The sequence below is a fragment of the Aulostomus chinensis genome, chromosome 5, assembly GCF_037954235.1.
Source record: "Aulostomus chinensis isolate RoL2024-O1b breed Wild chromosome 5, RoL_Achi_v1.0, whole genome shotgun sequence".
Lineage (NCBI taxonomy): Eukaryota > Metazoa > Chordata > Actinopteri > Syngnathiformes > Aulostomidae > Aulostomus > Aulostomus chinensis.
Genome location: NC_141324.1, coordinates 28,501,676 through 28,515,481, shown reverse-complemented (window position 1 = coordinate 28,515,481; position 13,806 = coordinate 28,501,676). Strand labels below are relative to the sequence as shown.

Here is a 13,806-nt window from a genome sequence, read left to right as displayed (position 1 = left end):
CAAACTGTGAGGAAAGTGCTTTTTTTCTTTCTTTAAAAAAAAAAAATCCTTAAAATGTTGAAATTAGAACATTCTCAGCCGAGAGGCAACAACCTTAAATTTCACAGACTGAGGGTTGTGTTCCTCCGACCTTTGACCTGTGCACAGTCCATTAGTGAGTTAAAGGGTCTCTGGTAGAATGCCTTCACAATCTACTTCCTGTTTCAGTCCCTCCGCCCGCCGTGACATCACTGTATGAGCCCTGATTGATCTCTCTGTGTAAAAATACGAGGGACTTTGATATTTACAATAGTAGCGAGTGTTCCTGGACGCTCGCGGTGAGACTGCTGGTCTGAGTGAACGAAGGAGATTCATTGAAGCTGGAAGATCAACGTGTTCACGATTGAGTTTTGTGTTGTTGCAGTTCCTCCTGGTGGCCACCAGAGGGCAGCAGACCCCCAGAATCTTTTTCTCTTCCAGGTAAAGAAAGATATTTCTTTGAAATTATCACGTGATCTTAATCAACAAACTCTTGATCGAAATGTGTCATTTATACCTTTAAATTACCACAATTTTTTTTCTTTTTTTAGGATTGTTGAATATTTGAGAGGTTTGCTGTTAAAAACCCATCGCACCAAAGTTCTGCTCGTGGTTTAAATCTCCTGATCCTCTCATTTCCCTGCTTTGGTGAAATTGTGGGAACAAGTTGTGACTCTAAGATGTATATTTTCTCCCCAATTAAACATCAAACTGAACACTTTTGTAATTTGAAGGTACAAACGAGTATTTCAGGAGCAGTACTGCAGTAACGGAAGTGACTTCATCAGGAATGAAGCTCCTCACAGCTTCACCGACGTCTCCTGGTCTCATCCAGCCGCCTCCAACTGGGTGCATCGTTATCCATCTTTTAAAATCATCTATAATCATATATTTCTATTTTCCATAATATGCTTGACGTGAGTCCGTGTCACTCAAGATAATAGGAGGCTTTTTTAGTTGTCTTATATTAGCAAATATTCAAGAGCAAAACATTCTTGAACGTCTCGTCGTATACTTCTAAAAGAGAAACAAAATAAATTAAATCAGCTTCTGTTTGTACATACTTACATGATATGATTTATGTGTTGTTTTGCTTCCCGTGGAAGCGTAAAAAACAGAGTTAAAGGCTGTCACTTTATGAAAATCAGCCCACGGCTCTGCCCGTGAGACGGGACGGCTGCTTCAGAACAGAACGTCGAGTAAAAAATGTTAACGTTTGCTTACAAAAGAAGAAGAAGAAGCCAAGATGAAACACAGGCGTCGTACCTCAGCGTAAAGTGATGTGACTTCATATCAAAACATATCTTTGCAATGTCGATGGACCAGAAACGGAAAATAGCATTTTTGACTGTTTCTTTTATGTAAATGTTCTTTTAAAAAATAGCCTAAAATTTTCGAGGAGGTGTTTAAAAAAACAGAAAAACAAGCGGCGTAGTGGGACATCGCTGTTCTAAACGCCTGAATCTTTGCTACGATTGTCCTCTACGGCCTCCAGGCTGCACCGCTGCCACGGAACGTTCTCGCCCTGGACGGAGGAACCGCCACGTTCTCCTCACTCACCTCAACTCAACCACCAGCCCCGGGAGCTGGTTAGCAGCGGCGACTAGCCTGAGGGACAAAACTAAGGGCAAAGCACAACTACTTCTCCCCTGGTGGCAGAAATGATCCTCCGCATCGTCCAGCGTCCCCCTCCACATGGCCATGAGGGGGCGCTACATGTTATAGGCCACGTAGATGGGGTCAAGCTGGTCCGCCAGGAAGCCGTCGCGCAGGTGCATGCGCTGCTTCTCGCCGCGGGAGTTGATGGGGATGACGCCGATATCAACCACCACCACCACACCCACGATCAGGTAGTGCTCCTCCAGCACCACGTTGGTGACGAGGGGAACCAGGTCCAGGGCCTCCTGCTCCGAGCCGTCCAGCTCCACAACCACCACCAGCAGGTTGGTCCACGTGAACACGGCGCTGGAACCACAGAAGAGGAAACAACCCGAAACTCAGAATCATCGGCAACATGAGCCGCACGGAGCAGGAACATCTAGAACTCTGGAACCCTGCGAGAACCTCAAGATACCACAGCTCCAACAATCCAGTGGGAAGCTGCACAACGTTCCTCCGATACGCCGATGTTTCCACAACAGATCTGATGTTCATGGATGTTGAAGTTGGGATGATATTGAAATACAGCAACAGGCGTTTGCGCCATGAATCTTAAAAAACCCAACAATTATTTCTTACTTACCTGTAGAACAGTAATCAACACCTGCTGATGTCATCATGCACGTTACCTGCATCGCCTGCTCATCTGAGAGTATGAACGTCATGTTTCTGGTAATTCAAACTGACCCAATCAAGTTTTTTTTTTCACCTCATCAGAACCATGTTTGAGCTGAACGTAGCTGCACACCACACACGGGTCGATACCTCAGAACCACACGCCATCAAATCCATTCTAGGGCTGAAATATGGAGTCAATATCGTGGGGAGAAAAACACTGGGATATGTTTCTGTATTTGTTCTACTGCTCTGCCCTGCAGGAGATAATCTAGCGAAAATAAATCTCCATAAAGGATGATGTCATCGTGTTGCTCACCATTCCGTGATGCTCTTGTGTGTCCTGATGACGGAGGTCTCGATGTCGATGGGGTGGTAACGCATCCCCCTCAGCTCCATGGCCTCCTCCAGAGCACCAACCACGTAGAGGGCGTCATGCCGCTCTTCACACACACACACACACACACACACACACGTGTCACTATCACAACTATGTTTCCAACAGCAACTCTCCCATCACACTTTCTCTAGAATTAATTTCAGCAATAAGGAAGAGACAAAATCTTATGCTGACGTTTCCCATCCACTACCATTCATTGTGCTAAGCTAACTAGCCTGGGTCTCAGCTCTGAGGGTGACGGGCAGCAAGAGCTGCAACATTGTGTCTTACCACCGCTGGCGTCTGTCAGTTCAGTTCTCCGGAGGAAGCCCAGGTATCCAGTTCGAGCCCAGACGGTCTGCGTGTCTCCGAAGCTGAGCCGGGAGTTGAAGTGGTCCGACTGCAGCGCCTCGTCTCCATAGACGGTGAAGTAGCCGCTGGCGTTGTGGCCGCTGTGCACCCAGATCTAAAAGACACGGGTCACCATTCATCAGCAGATGTGTAACCAGGCGCCTCCTGCTGGTCAAACGCAGAAGCACTCACCTCTCCCAAATGGGACTCTCCCATTGGTCCTTTGGTCTCCGGGTTGGCTATGATGATCCGGACCCCCGGCAAGATCTGGTCAGAGAGGAAAGATCAGCTCCTTCTCTCCCCTCACCCGCTGCTATTGGTTTTGTTTGTATGAAGATGAAAGACGAGCACAGACTCACCTTCCCAGACTCCATCAGGGGCAGGCTGTGTGGCGAGCCCCTCTCCACCAGCCGGACCCTGCAGAGCAGACGGGACCCGGTAAAACTCTCACCACGCTCAGCACTTTCACTCTTCGAGGACAGATTTTAATGCGTATCAAAATGAGAAATATTCTCTCAAACATTCCTCTTCCTGTCACCGTGACAACCATGGAAACAACATGAACTTCATGAGATCAGGATTATCTACAATGGTGAACCCCCCACAATGCTTTGCAGTTCCCCCTCAAGTCTGTCCCCCCACACCCCCCCCCCCCCAAAAAAGTGAAGAAGTTGACAAAGAAATTTGAGTCAGACACACAAAGCGATCAGCTTTGATCAAAAGTGATCCCGTCGTCATCCACCAGCTCACTTCCAGCTCCAGTAGATCACTTAACCGGACAACTGTCCGTGTCCCAGTATCCCAGAACCTGGGAAGAATCCAGTTATTGACGACACATCCACCTCCACAGCACCAGGTGGCGCTGCACCTGTTTAGCTCGTGTTGTGTAGCTTGGACCAGACGTGATGAAATCTGCCTTCACTGCCCACGTGTTTTGTCGTCCTGCACCACGGCAGAACGTGTAGAAACGTGTACAACATCGGACCGTTGGGGCCCGACTGGCGCGTCAGAACTTCCCGGTGTAATCGGTCATACCTGAGGTGTCACTGATTTGGTTCCACTGGGAAACGATGATGATTTCCACCCCCGTAGACACAGGAGAGTCAGACCTGAGGAACCTGCTTTTCTCTCCTTGATGTATAAAAGTCATGTGACCTGGCGGAGGGAGACGATCACAGTGAGTGTCTTGGGTGGACTCACCTGTCATGGCGGAGGGCTCTCATATCCACAAACACAGTGGTGGGGTCGGGTCCTGAGGTGCCCTGAAGAAGACCAACAACAGTCAGCACAAACTACACCTCCTCCCCGACTACCACTAGTACTACTACCACTACTGCTACTGCTACTACCACTACTGCTACTAGCTTCCCCTCCACAGATGAGGGAGAAGCTCTGACCGCACAGGTGGGGACTCCTCGAGAACATTCAGGTGCCAGTGAGGGAGCAACCGAGGGACGGAGAGGAAATGAACTTAATCTGAGGAGCTGAAAAATAATCTTTACAAATTATTCTCGGCAAACGCAGTTCTACTGGACCGACATGCAAACTGAAGACTTCTCTTTCAAGGGAAAGAAAAATGGGGAAAGTGAGGAGGAAAAGAAGGATGCAAGAATGAGGTGATGATGATGATGCCTCTGGTTCACGTAAACATGAACTGAAGACCTGACCGGGTCTGAATCTGAGTTCTTTCAAATCAGTCGCAGGAATTCTGAACAAAAACATTGACAGTTCCAGGAAGTCAAGGAGGGCTGGGAGACTCGCTAGCTAACAGAGCTACTGGTCACGTTTGACGGTGGTGCGTCTCTTTGTTCTGTGTCATGATTCCCGTCCGTGAGCACAGCTGCTTGGTTTCTCTGCTGCGAGTGAACGATACAGAGACAGAGACTAAGACCTCTCTCTCTTTCTCCACCACCCCATCATCTTCCTGTCTGCGTTGGAACTGAATCAGCACGATGAGCTCATTTCTTTGTCAGCAGCAGAAGGACGTAGCCACGGCCTGTCACATGACCAGCAGGAAACTGATGGGACCCTCTGTGTCTGGGGAGTTTGGCCCTGCAGCTACATCTGGACCCCCCCAGTCTAGAACCACTACCAGAAATTAGAAAGTTCTCCACCCAATCAGAACTTCTCTTCTCTTCTACCCAACAGTGACGTAGCTCCTGATTGGTTGTCACAGCTCAAGGTCAATCCTAGTGGGTGAAGATTGAGTCACACAAGCAGAAACAGACTCAACTAAGGCCCCCCCACTCACACACACACACACACACACACACTCACACACACTCAGCGGCATGCTGGGAGTTAGAGGCCCGAACAGCCAGAAGACACAGCAGACAGCAGGGGAGCTAATAGACTGCTCAGGAGTGCTACCTGTGACATCACCAGATCACTTGTTTCTCACTATGTCTGATCACTTTTCTGCGTCATGTGAAGCATCGCACGCCACCAGGTGGACACGTGACCTTCAGGTGCTGAGGTTCCAGCCAGGAGCAGGTCAGTATCAAGCAACTGTTGCTTCAGTTCAATCCATCTGATAAGTGATGTGTCAACAAGCTGTGGGGGGGTGGGAGGTGGGGGGTGGGGTGGTTCCCTACCTGGTCGACAAGCTTTCCCAGCCTGTGAGGCTACAGCAGCAAAGACGGGTGGAGGAGGAAGAGGAGGAAAGTGAAGGGGGAGAGGAGGAAGAAGAAGAAGAAGGAGGAGGAAGGAGGGAGGGCGGAGACAAAACCAAGTATGAGATATGTTGGTGGGGTTAAGCATAAAACAAGGAAGAAAGAGGGAGGACAGAAAAATGTCAAAATGAAAAACTGAAAGCAACAAACCAGCAGTGAGAAGCGGAGAGACGCTTCAGCCGTTTGTTAGTTTTCGTGACCACGAACAAACGTCTGGAGTCTCCAGAGATGAGAAACAGCGAAACCTCCAACATGCATGACCCCATTCACTCCAAGTACTAATACCTGAAATTTTACTGCAAAGTTCCTGTGGAGTGTGGAAGTATGCGAGCAAAAACAAGCTAACAGGCGACTACCATCTCTGCTGCTAACAGCACTCAGATCAGCTGGTGGAGCGTCAGCCACACGTACCAAAGATGCAGGGACAAAAAACAAAATAGAGACACCAGACATCTGTCCATGGGAACGAGGCAATTAGTTCATTTTCAAAAACACTGCAATATTACTTGGTTTTCTATGAAAGTGGAATAAAGTCATTAAAGTGACTGTTAACTCAAACAGGCAGAAATCACTGCTTTACATAATAGCCCCTAAAAAAGCGACCTGGGCTTGTTTAGGTTTAATTTCACAGACGTGATCCACTCACTCGGAACTAAGCACCACATCCTTTATGCGTCTCTAAATATTTCTGTGGGTTCTAAGAAGAACGTTTTCAGCATGAATGAGGGCTCAGATTTGATCCGCCGAGGATTTCAGATCAAAGCTGGAAATGAAAGAGCGATGATCAGCGTGAAATGGAAGGAAGTCGCTGAACCCGAGAGACATTCAGAGGAAGAGCGTGGATGAGAGACGCTGCCAGAGGAAGACGGAGTCCTGCCCGAGTTTCTACTCTGAAACTGTAGTCTGCTTCCTGCTGCTGGCTGAAACACACCCAGCTGAGCTCATCCTCACTTTACGTGGTTCTCGTTAATCTACGAATTAAATCTAACGGTAAGTAACGCTGCAGCTCTCCACAGCTTTCAGCTCAGTTCATCAGTTTGCAGCTTCGCATTCACAAGTTGTCTCACATAAAACGAGTACTTAGCTAGTCGAAGAAATACTGTCAGTGTTCCTGCTTGAAGCTCGAATGAAAAGCTGTTCCTGTTCTCTCCAAAATCCAGGACATACAAAATAAAGGGAAACTAGAATCTTCCAACTAACAAAATATCCCTCCAGCAACTCTCAAACTGGCGGCTCCAGCGTATCTCGATACCAACCAGCAACATGGCTGACTTTATATGATCTTTACTGCAACTTAATGTCATTTTCTACAAGTTACTTGAGAACGTGCCCTGGACACCCTGCTAACATCCCAATAAAGCACCTTTAGTCCACATCAGTCTACAGTTCCCCAGTGAAGGAAGTTCTAACTTCAACAGCATCTTCTGCTCAAATATCAGATGTTTCCAGGAAGCAGAACTAAGAGGTGCCAGCCTGACTGACCTGCAGGCAGATGGCCAGGTTGACCCTGCAGCCGAAGGAGGTGCTGACAGCTCGAGGGTGGAGTCCCAGGTCCTTGAAGAGTTTGGAGAAGGACTGGGTCAGGGCTATCCTGGGACGCTCCTCCGCTACCACCACACAGGTCCTCACTCGAGACAAGTCCAAGCCTCGAGACTTGGAGGAAGGACAGAGATTGGTTGGTTCAAGTGATCATTTCCCGTGTCTCCCCTCCTTCCACGACATGACGTCAGCGCGTATCTAAGCTTGACTCACAAGGAGGGATTATGTCTCCTCTGAGAACAAGCTAAATGGAAGCACCACCACAAACCCTTTAGGAGACGGAGCGGCCGTTACCTTCAGCGAGTCGGTCTGCAGGCCCAGGCCTTTGGTGCAGAGCTCCATGACGCTGTAGGAGCAGAAGGTGTCGCGGACTTTGTACTGACTGACGGCCGACAGCCAGAGAGCCGGATTCACCTCCAGCTCTGATGGAGGGATCAAGATGGACTGGTGACCTGAGTACACGCTGCAGAGAGAAACCAGACCAGGGGACACAGGCACATTACGCTCAATGTTGATGGAACTTGTTCTGAGCTCAAAACACCTACTTGTGAGTACTTGAAAGGCAAAATACACTTTGAAAATGACGGCTTTTTTGCTCAGCGGCCACAGAGGCTAGCAGCACTGGAACAGGAAGTCGGTGTCCATTTCTGTGTCTGTTTCTAGAACAGACAACTGGAGGCGGGTGTGGTTCATGCTGGAAGGCAGCGTTATTTTTGCCCTGCCAGTGCTGAGACTGTGCAGTTCCTGATGCTGCAGTTATGGTTTCAGTTTGCTGCGGTCAGGCTTTCACTGTTTTGGAGGACAAATGTGTGCTTAGGAGCTGATATCAGTGAATACCTGTGACGGGAAATAGTGATGCAAAACGTTTTTGCTTCCTTTTCCAGATGTAGCGGGTACTCAGCAGAATAGAGGATGGTTGTCTATGTTTCCAGCTACTTTGCTTATTTCACCACGTGTCTGACCTGCAAAGGCACCAGAGGACGAAGCCGAGGCCGCAGTATGGGTCCAGGCAGATGGCGACCTCTCTGGACGGGTAAAGCTCACACTGCAGCTTGATGGAGCGGCAGAAGGCACTGGTGGCTGTGTGAGACATCTGAACACACAGAAACCATAGAGATGTTACAACCTGTCCCCGAAGAAGGTTTCTCCGGGGAGACGACGGAGGGCGGGATGAATAAGATGAACGACAACAAAGAACAAACGTCGCAGAAAGATTGTCAAAACAGAACTGGAGATATGAGCAGCTTTAGGACGCAGCGGTGACCAGATGAATGACGGTCTCTGTTGTCACAGCCCCGTTCACATTCCAGCGCCAGCTTATTTGCTCATTAGACTCGGTGATTTAAGATAATGGACGTTCAATTTAGCAGCACATGAGAAAATACACAGACATTGTTACTTTCTGCGCTGCTGATTAGCGGGTTCCTCTGCTGATTAATGAGGCTTTTGTTTTTGTTGTTTTCATTTTCATTAAAATGCTAAATCCCTTAGCATCACTCGCTGATGTTGTGAACACTGTCAGACAAACTGTGCAACCAGCACGGCCCCTCATTTTTATGGCCAAATATTTATCTGCAGACATTCTTTTGGCCTCTTGGTGGCAGCAGAAACAAGCTAACGTGTTGTTAGCGGTTTGAGTGGAGATCTTCCTAATGATTCTGGTGAGCTGCTCGTTTTTCACTCCCTGCTACCAAAAGGATGACATTTCTGGGTTCAGAGTGAAACGTCTACAGAACTCTCAGATGGATCGCTGTGATATTTAATACACACATTAATTTCAACATGACGAATTGTAGAATTGTGGCGATCCTTCATTTCTCCTCGACTGTCAACATCAGGCCAACGCTTCACTTGACCAACCTCTGATTTATGACTTGTAGAACTAATGACATGTCAATCTGCCTCAGACAAACCACAGAGGAGGCGGACAATCCCGCCGAGCCCTCGCCGCCCGAGCGTGTGGACTGTTTTTCAGCTTTAGTGAGGCATTCTGAGATCGACAGGCTGTCAATCACATGGCAGCTTTTCTCTTTGATTCTGAACTTTTCTCTTGATAATGAACTAAATGAACATTGTGGTGTCCTGAGCACTGAGACCAAAACAGTACAGAAAAAATGTTAATTGTTGTAACAAGTGAAGAGGAGGATCATTTCGTCTTTGACTTCTAACAACATTGCCCCCCACTGGCTACTAGAAGGAACGCAGGTTTTAGGCGGCGTCACATCAGCCTCCGTTTTACCTTCAATATCTTTGCTAATGGATGTAAAACAAATGTTAGCTGTGTCAGGGTTAAAGGGATCATCTGTTAGCGTTGACAAGCTGAGAGACTGCATCACAGCGCTGCATCCGATTTATGCCACAAAACCAACTACATCTCCGGTGAGCTCATCATTGGTGACGTCACTGTAGCACGAGGGAAGCCTTTCCTGGTCTCTAACAATACGGGTGGAAACACCAGTTTGCTGCCCCTACTGGAGCAGTGTCGTATACGACTTATGCAGTCTGTCAAAGAGTTTTACCTTAAAAAGATAAAGATGAAATGTTTTTTCTCAATAGCTTTGCAAGCACCTAATCAAAGGGGCTTCTGTGGGGAGACGCGTCAGCCATCTTTGTTTTCCTGTTGTTCTCAGATTTATGGGTAATAGGAGGCATTGAGGATATTTCGATCTCCTTCACTCTGGAGGCAGTTTGTGGTCATCCGTCATATCCTGCTAGACCAAACATACTCACCCCCCGAGACACAATCTTGTGGAACACACCCAGCGTATGAAGTGTGTGTGTGTGCTGTTCACACCTTGACTCCAGCAAGCATGCCGGTGGTGGAGACGCTGAAGTCCAGGTAGGCCAGGGTGTCGGGGTTGGACGGTTTATAAAGCAGAGGAGGTTTCTTCTTTGGCAAGTCATCTAACGGCAAAATCCAGAGAACACGCCTCACAACATGATCCCAAAGTTCATTCATCACTGAAACTTGTAGGACTTTTCACTGTTATCTCTAATTTCTATGAATATATTTCTCACATTCAAAGGAACTTTTCAGTCGCTGCAACATTTTCTTGACTTTTTATAGGAAGTAACATATGAGGTGAGGAGCCAGAGCAACCATTCAGAGACAGACGGCTCATATAACCAACACAGAAACACACATCAAAAGAAGACGACTAATCTGATGATGATCGATGGTCTAATGGCTCCATGAGTGATTTCAAAATCTTTTTTTTCTACTTGTTTTCATATTTCCTTAATTAGGAGGATCTTTTTCTTTAAACTGCAGGTTGTCCCTCATAAGTGGGTTCGTACCTGTGTCCAGGACGGGGGGCCAGGTCCGGACGTCTACGGCAGCTGAGGCCTCCTTCGACCTCAGCAGTTTGGAGATGAGCTGAGTGGTCATCACGCACACCGACCGACTCACCTGCACCACAACAGACAACAACTACAACCTGGGATGACAACTTCCTGTTGGACTACAAATGTATCTCATCAATGACATGCGAACTTCCTGTTGGACTACAAATGTATCTCATCACTGACATGCTAACTTCCTGTTGGACTACAAATGTACGTCATCGCTGATATGCTAACTTCCTGTTGGACTACAAATGTATCTCATCGCTGACATGCTAACTTCCTGCTGGACTACAAAGACCCCCGGCATTCTATTGGGAGTTAACAGGAAACGAGGGGAGAGATTTTACCTCCACTATCATCTTGACAGTGGGCAGCGTGGTAGCGATGTTCTGAGGGTGAGGCGGCCGCACCGTGATTGGGACGCAACCAGCGTACAGGCAGCCATAAAAGGCCACGATAAGGTCGATACCTGGAGGATGAGGAGGAGGATGGAGGGAAAGAAGACAGATGAGTGGAGGGGAGGAAAGAGAGGGGGACAAACAGACATGAAAAAAAACGAGAGATGCAGAAAAAGAGATGAAAGTAGAAGGTTGAGAGGAGACAGAAAGAAACGTTGGAGGGTGGGAGACGAAGAGGAGGGAGATGAGAGAACAAAGAGGAAGAGAAAGATAAAGAGGAAAAGACTGAGAGAAGACAACCAGGGCACAGATATTCCACAGTCACAGAAGAGGTTAAATATTGAGCGTCCGACTCTGGAGGCAATTAATTAAATGCTGCTTTAAAACAATCTCCTCGTGTCTGGGAATTCGTCCTGCACGGCTGCGTCTGTCCTGCCGTGACGGACGTCAGACTCGCCATCTTAAGAGGGAAATTACAATTCTGTCCATCATTTTCCCTGCAGGCCTGCTTCGATCCGACTGGACCGCTCCTCCCCATCCCTCCTCATTTCGATTTTGTCCTTGTTTACGTGTTAGCGCCAAGTTAAAGGGTCATTGCAAAGGTTTAGCATAACTTAGTCAGTTAAGGAAACATCCTTCAATTAGTTTCTCAATAGTTTTTCCTTTGTGCTCTTTGTTGGTATCTGTGTTTCCTTTGAAACATCATTTAGAAGTAAATTGACAGTAAACTTGCATGGTCCTGATTGGCGCGTTTACCTGGAGGGTAGACCAGCGCCACATGATCTCCGTCCTGTAGGTGCCCCCGCTCTGCCAGCATGGCGGCGATCTTCTCTGCTCTCTTGTGGAGCTGAACACAGGTCAGCGAGCTGGCTATCGTACCCTGGAGGTCACACAAACACACACACACACACACACACACACACTCAGATGATTGACACATTCAATCAGCTGTGTGTATCAGCAGATGTCATGTCATATTTTCCATCGCAGCATCTCACTAACAGCTGTAAACAAACCAGTGGATCATATCGGCATTATGCAAACTAGCGTACCAGTTACAGCATGCCAATTCTCTCTCTCACACACGCACGCACGCACACACACACACACAGGAACCAAGCGTGAAACCTGTGAAACTAGATCCTTCATCGTGACTTGGTTTTTTCAAGGTAGTGAAGAACCACCAGTATCCAAATCCATGCCGAAACCCAACAACAGCATGCGTGTGTGTGTGTGTGTGTATTCTAACCCTGGAGTTGAGCAGTGTGTACAGGACGTGGTCCGGGGTGGTCTGTGCTCGCCACTGTAACACTTCTGACAGGAAAAGGAACTGGAAGACACAAACAAAAGGAAAAGTCAGATAGATGAGGACACACAACACTCTCTCTCTCTCTCACACACACACACACACACTCTCTCTCACACACACACACACTCTCTCTCTCACACACACACACTCTCTCTCTCACACACGTCGTCACACAGATCAATTTCATCCCTGACTCTCCTGATTTGTGCTGAAGCAGAAACACTTGGAGAAGTTCAACATTCAGAAGAGAGGAGTGAGGAAACTTATCAGTCAGTGTCAGGTGTGTATGAATGATTGTCTCTGTGGTCATAGAGCTCATAGAGGCCGCGGGTTTGATTTCCCCTCACTGCCCTCTGGTGAGGTTCCTCCCCTCTGTCCTCCGAGGGACTCAGAGAGGAACCAGATCTGGATGGCACCGTCTTCAGCATCATGAATATGAAAAAGAGTCAGGCACAAAAATAAAGCTTCACATGTGACCTCCTCGCATTATAATTCAGTTTTGTCTCAGCCGGTGAAACTGGAACCAGAAGAGGAGCGGTTCTCATCGAGGGCCGGTTCCCTTTGAGGTTAAGGGGTTAAGACTCTGAATTCTAAATCCTCCTCTGTCAGCGGTGGAGACGGACAGGCAGCAGGAATCCACACAACTAAATCAGACTTCTGTCTGGCAGAGCAGCAGAATCACACTCGCCGATTCACCGCTTGGCAGCAAACCTTGAAAAATTCATGAGGCCAGAAACAAACTGTGTCTTGATTTGTTTTCTTGTCCTGTCTTTGATTTCCATCTCTCTCTCTCTCTATCTGCTGCTGAGGAGGAGGAAGCCTTGTTACCTTCCCTCTTTCCTTCTCTCCCGCTGTCAAACTCAATGCATCCTCGAACACTCGACTCCCCGAGGGTTTGGATCGGTATTCTCTCACAGTGCGCCAGCAAAACTAAACTCAACAGCAGCTACAGGCAGCAGGTTAGCCATGATGGTGTCGTACTGCAGGATGATCTACGTTCGTAGGCCAACCAAGACTTTAGCACCTTCACAACTTTATCTGCACAAGATCCTCGAAGGAAAACAAATCTCTCACAAACATCAGCAAGAGGAAGAATTATGTCACTGGACCACGACCACGTTGAGTCTGCCGTTAAACTTGAGTCCATCAGAGGGCGCCCTTCTGCTGATTCTTGCCCACGCAAGGGATGAGCTAACGAGGTAGCATTTGCTGTTAGCTGATTTTAAATTCAGTTTTTCATTCAGTTCTTCATCTTCATGCCCAAGCATGCGAGGCCAAAAAAATAGAAAAAGTCCTGAAACTGTCTTACAAATTAAGTGGCAGGAAAAATATTTGTAGCAAGCAGTTGACGATCAAAGAATATCTGCAGCTAATTGCTGTCAGTTCAAGGGGGACTCAACCTGCACTCTAATTTTTAGAACTTTTTTGAGTTCAAGTGGGTGATTGAAGTCACTGTTAGAATGGAATCCAGTGGGGCGACTGGCGACTATCACGCTTCACCAACAGAATCCGACAGTGATT

General features: G+C 47.7%; 1 protein-coding gene across 7 annotated transcripts in view; it reads right to left on the bottom strand.

Annotated features, from left to right (window-relative positions):
• Nucleotides 1-1,210: 1,210 nt before the first annotated feature.
• Nucleotides 1,211-13,806, bottom strand: part of LOC147262055 (disco-interacting protein 2 homolog C-like) — a 135,081-nt gene continuing 122,485 nt past the window's right edge. For 4 of the 7 annotated variants that reach the window (XM_086204448.1, XM_086204449.1, XM_086204452.1 and 1 more), the window contains 15 exons: nt 12,226-12,306; nt 11,733-11,856; nt 10,926-11,047; nt 10,531-10,642; nt 10,028-10,137; nt 8,196-8,326; nt 7,528-7,696; nt 7,177-7,347; nt 5,617-5,646; nt 4,223-4,284; nt 3,382-3,439; nt 3,215-3,289; nt 2,963-3,137; nt 2,612-2,735; nt 1,211-1,983 (listed from right to left, as the gene is read on the bottom strand). In XM_086204448.1, coding sequence (XP_086060574.1) covers nt 1,731-1,983; nt 2,612-2,735; nt 2,963-3,137; nt 3,215-3,289; nt 3,382-3,439; nt 4,223-4,284; nt 5,617-5,646; nt 7,177-7,347; nt 7,528-7,696; nt 8,196-8,326; nt 10,028-10,137; nt 10,531-10,642; nt 10,926-11,047; nt 11,733-11,856; nt 12,226-12,306 — 1,797 coding nt within the window. In that variant the 3' untranslated portion in view covers nt 1,211-1,730. The remainder of the gene's footprint in view (nt 1,984-2,611; nt 2,736-2,962; nt 3,138-3,214; nt 3,290-3,381; nt 3,440-4,222; nt 4,285-5,616; nt 5,647-7,176; nt 7,348-7,527; nt 7,697-8,195; nt 8,327-10,027; nt 10,138-10,530; nt 10,643-10,925; nt 11,048-11,732; nt 11,857-12,225; nt 12,307-13,806) is intronic. The other 3 variants (XM_086204450.1, XM_086204451.1, XM_086204455.1) reach the window with 1 other exon arrangement.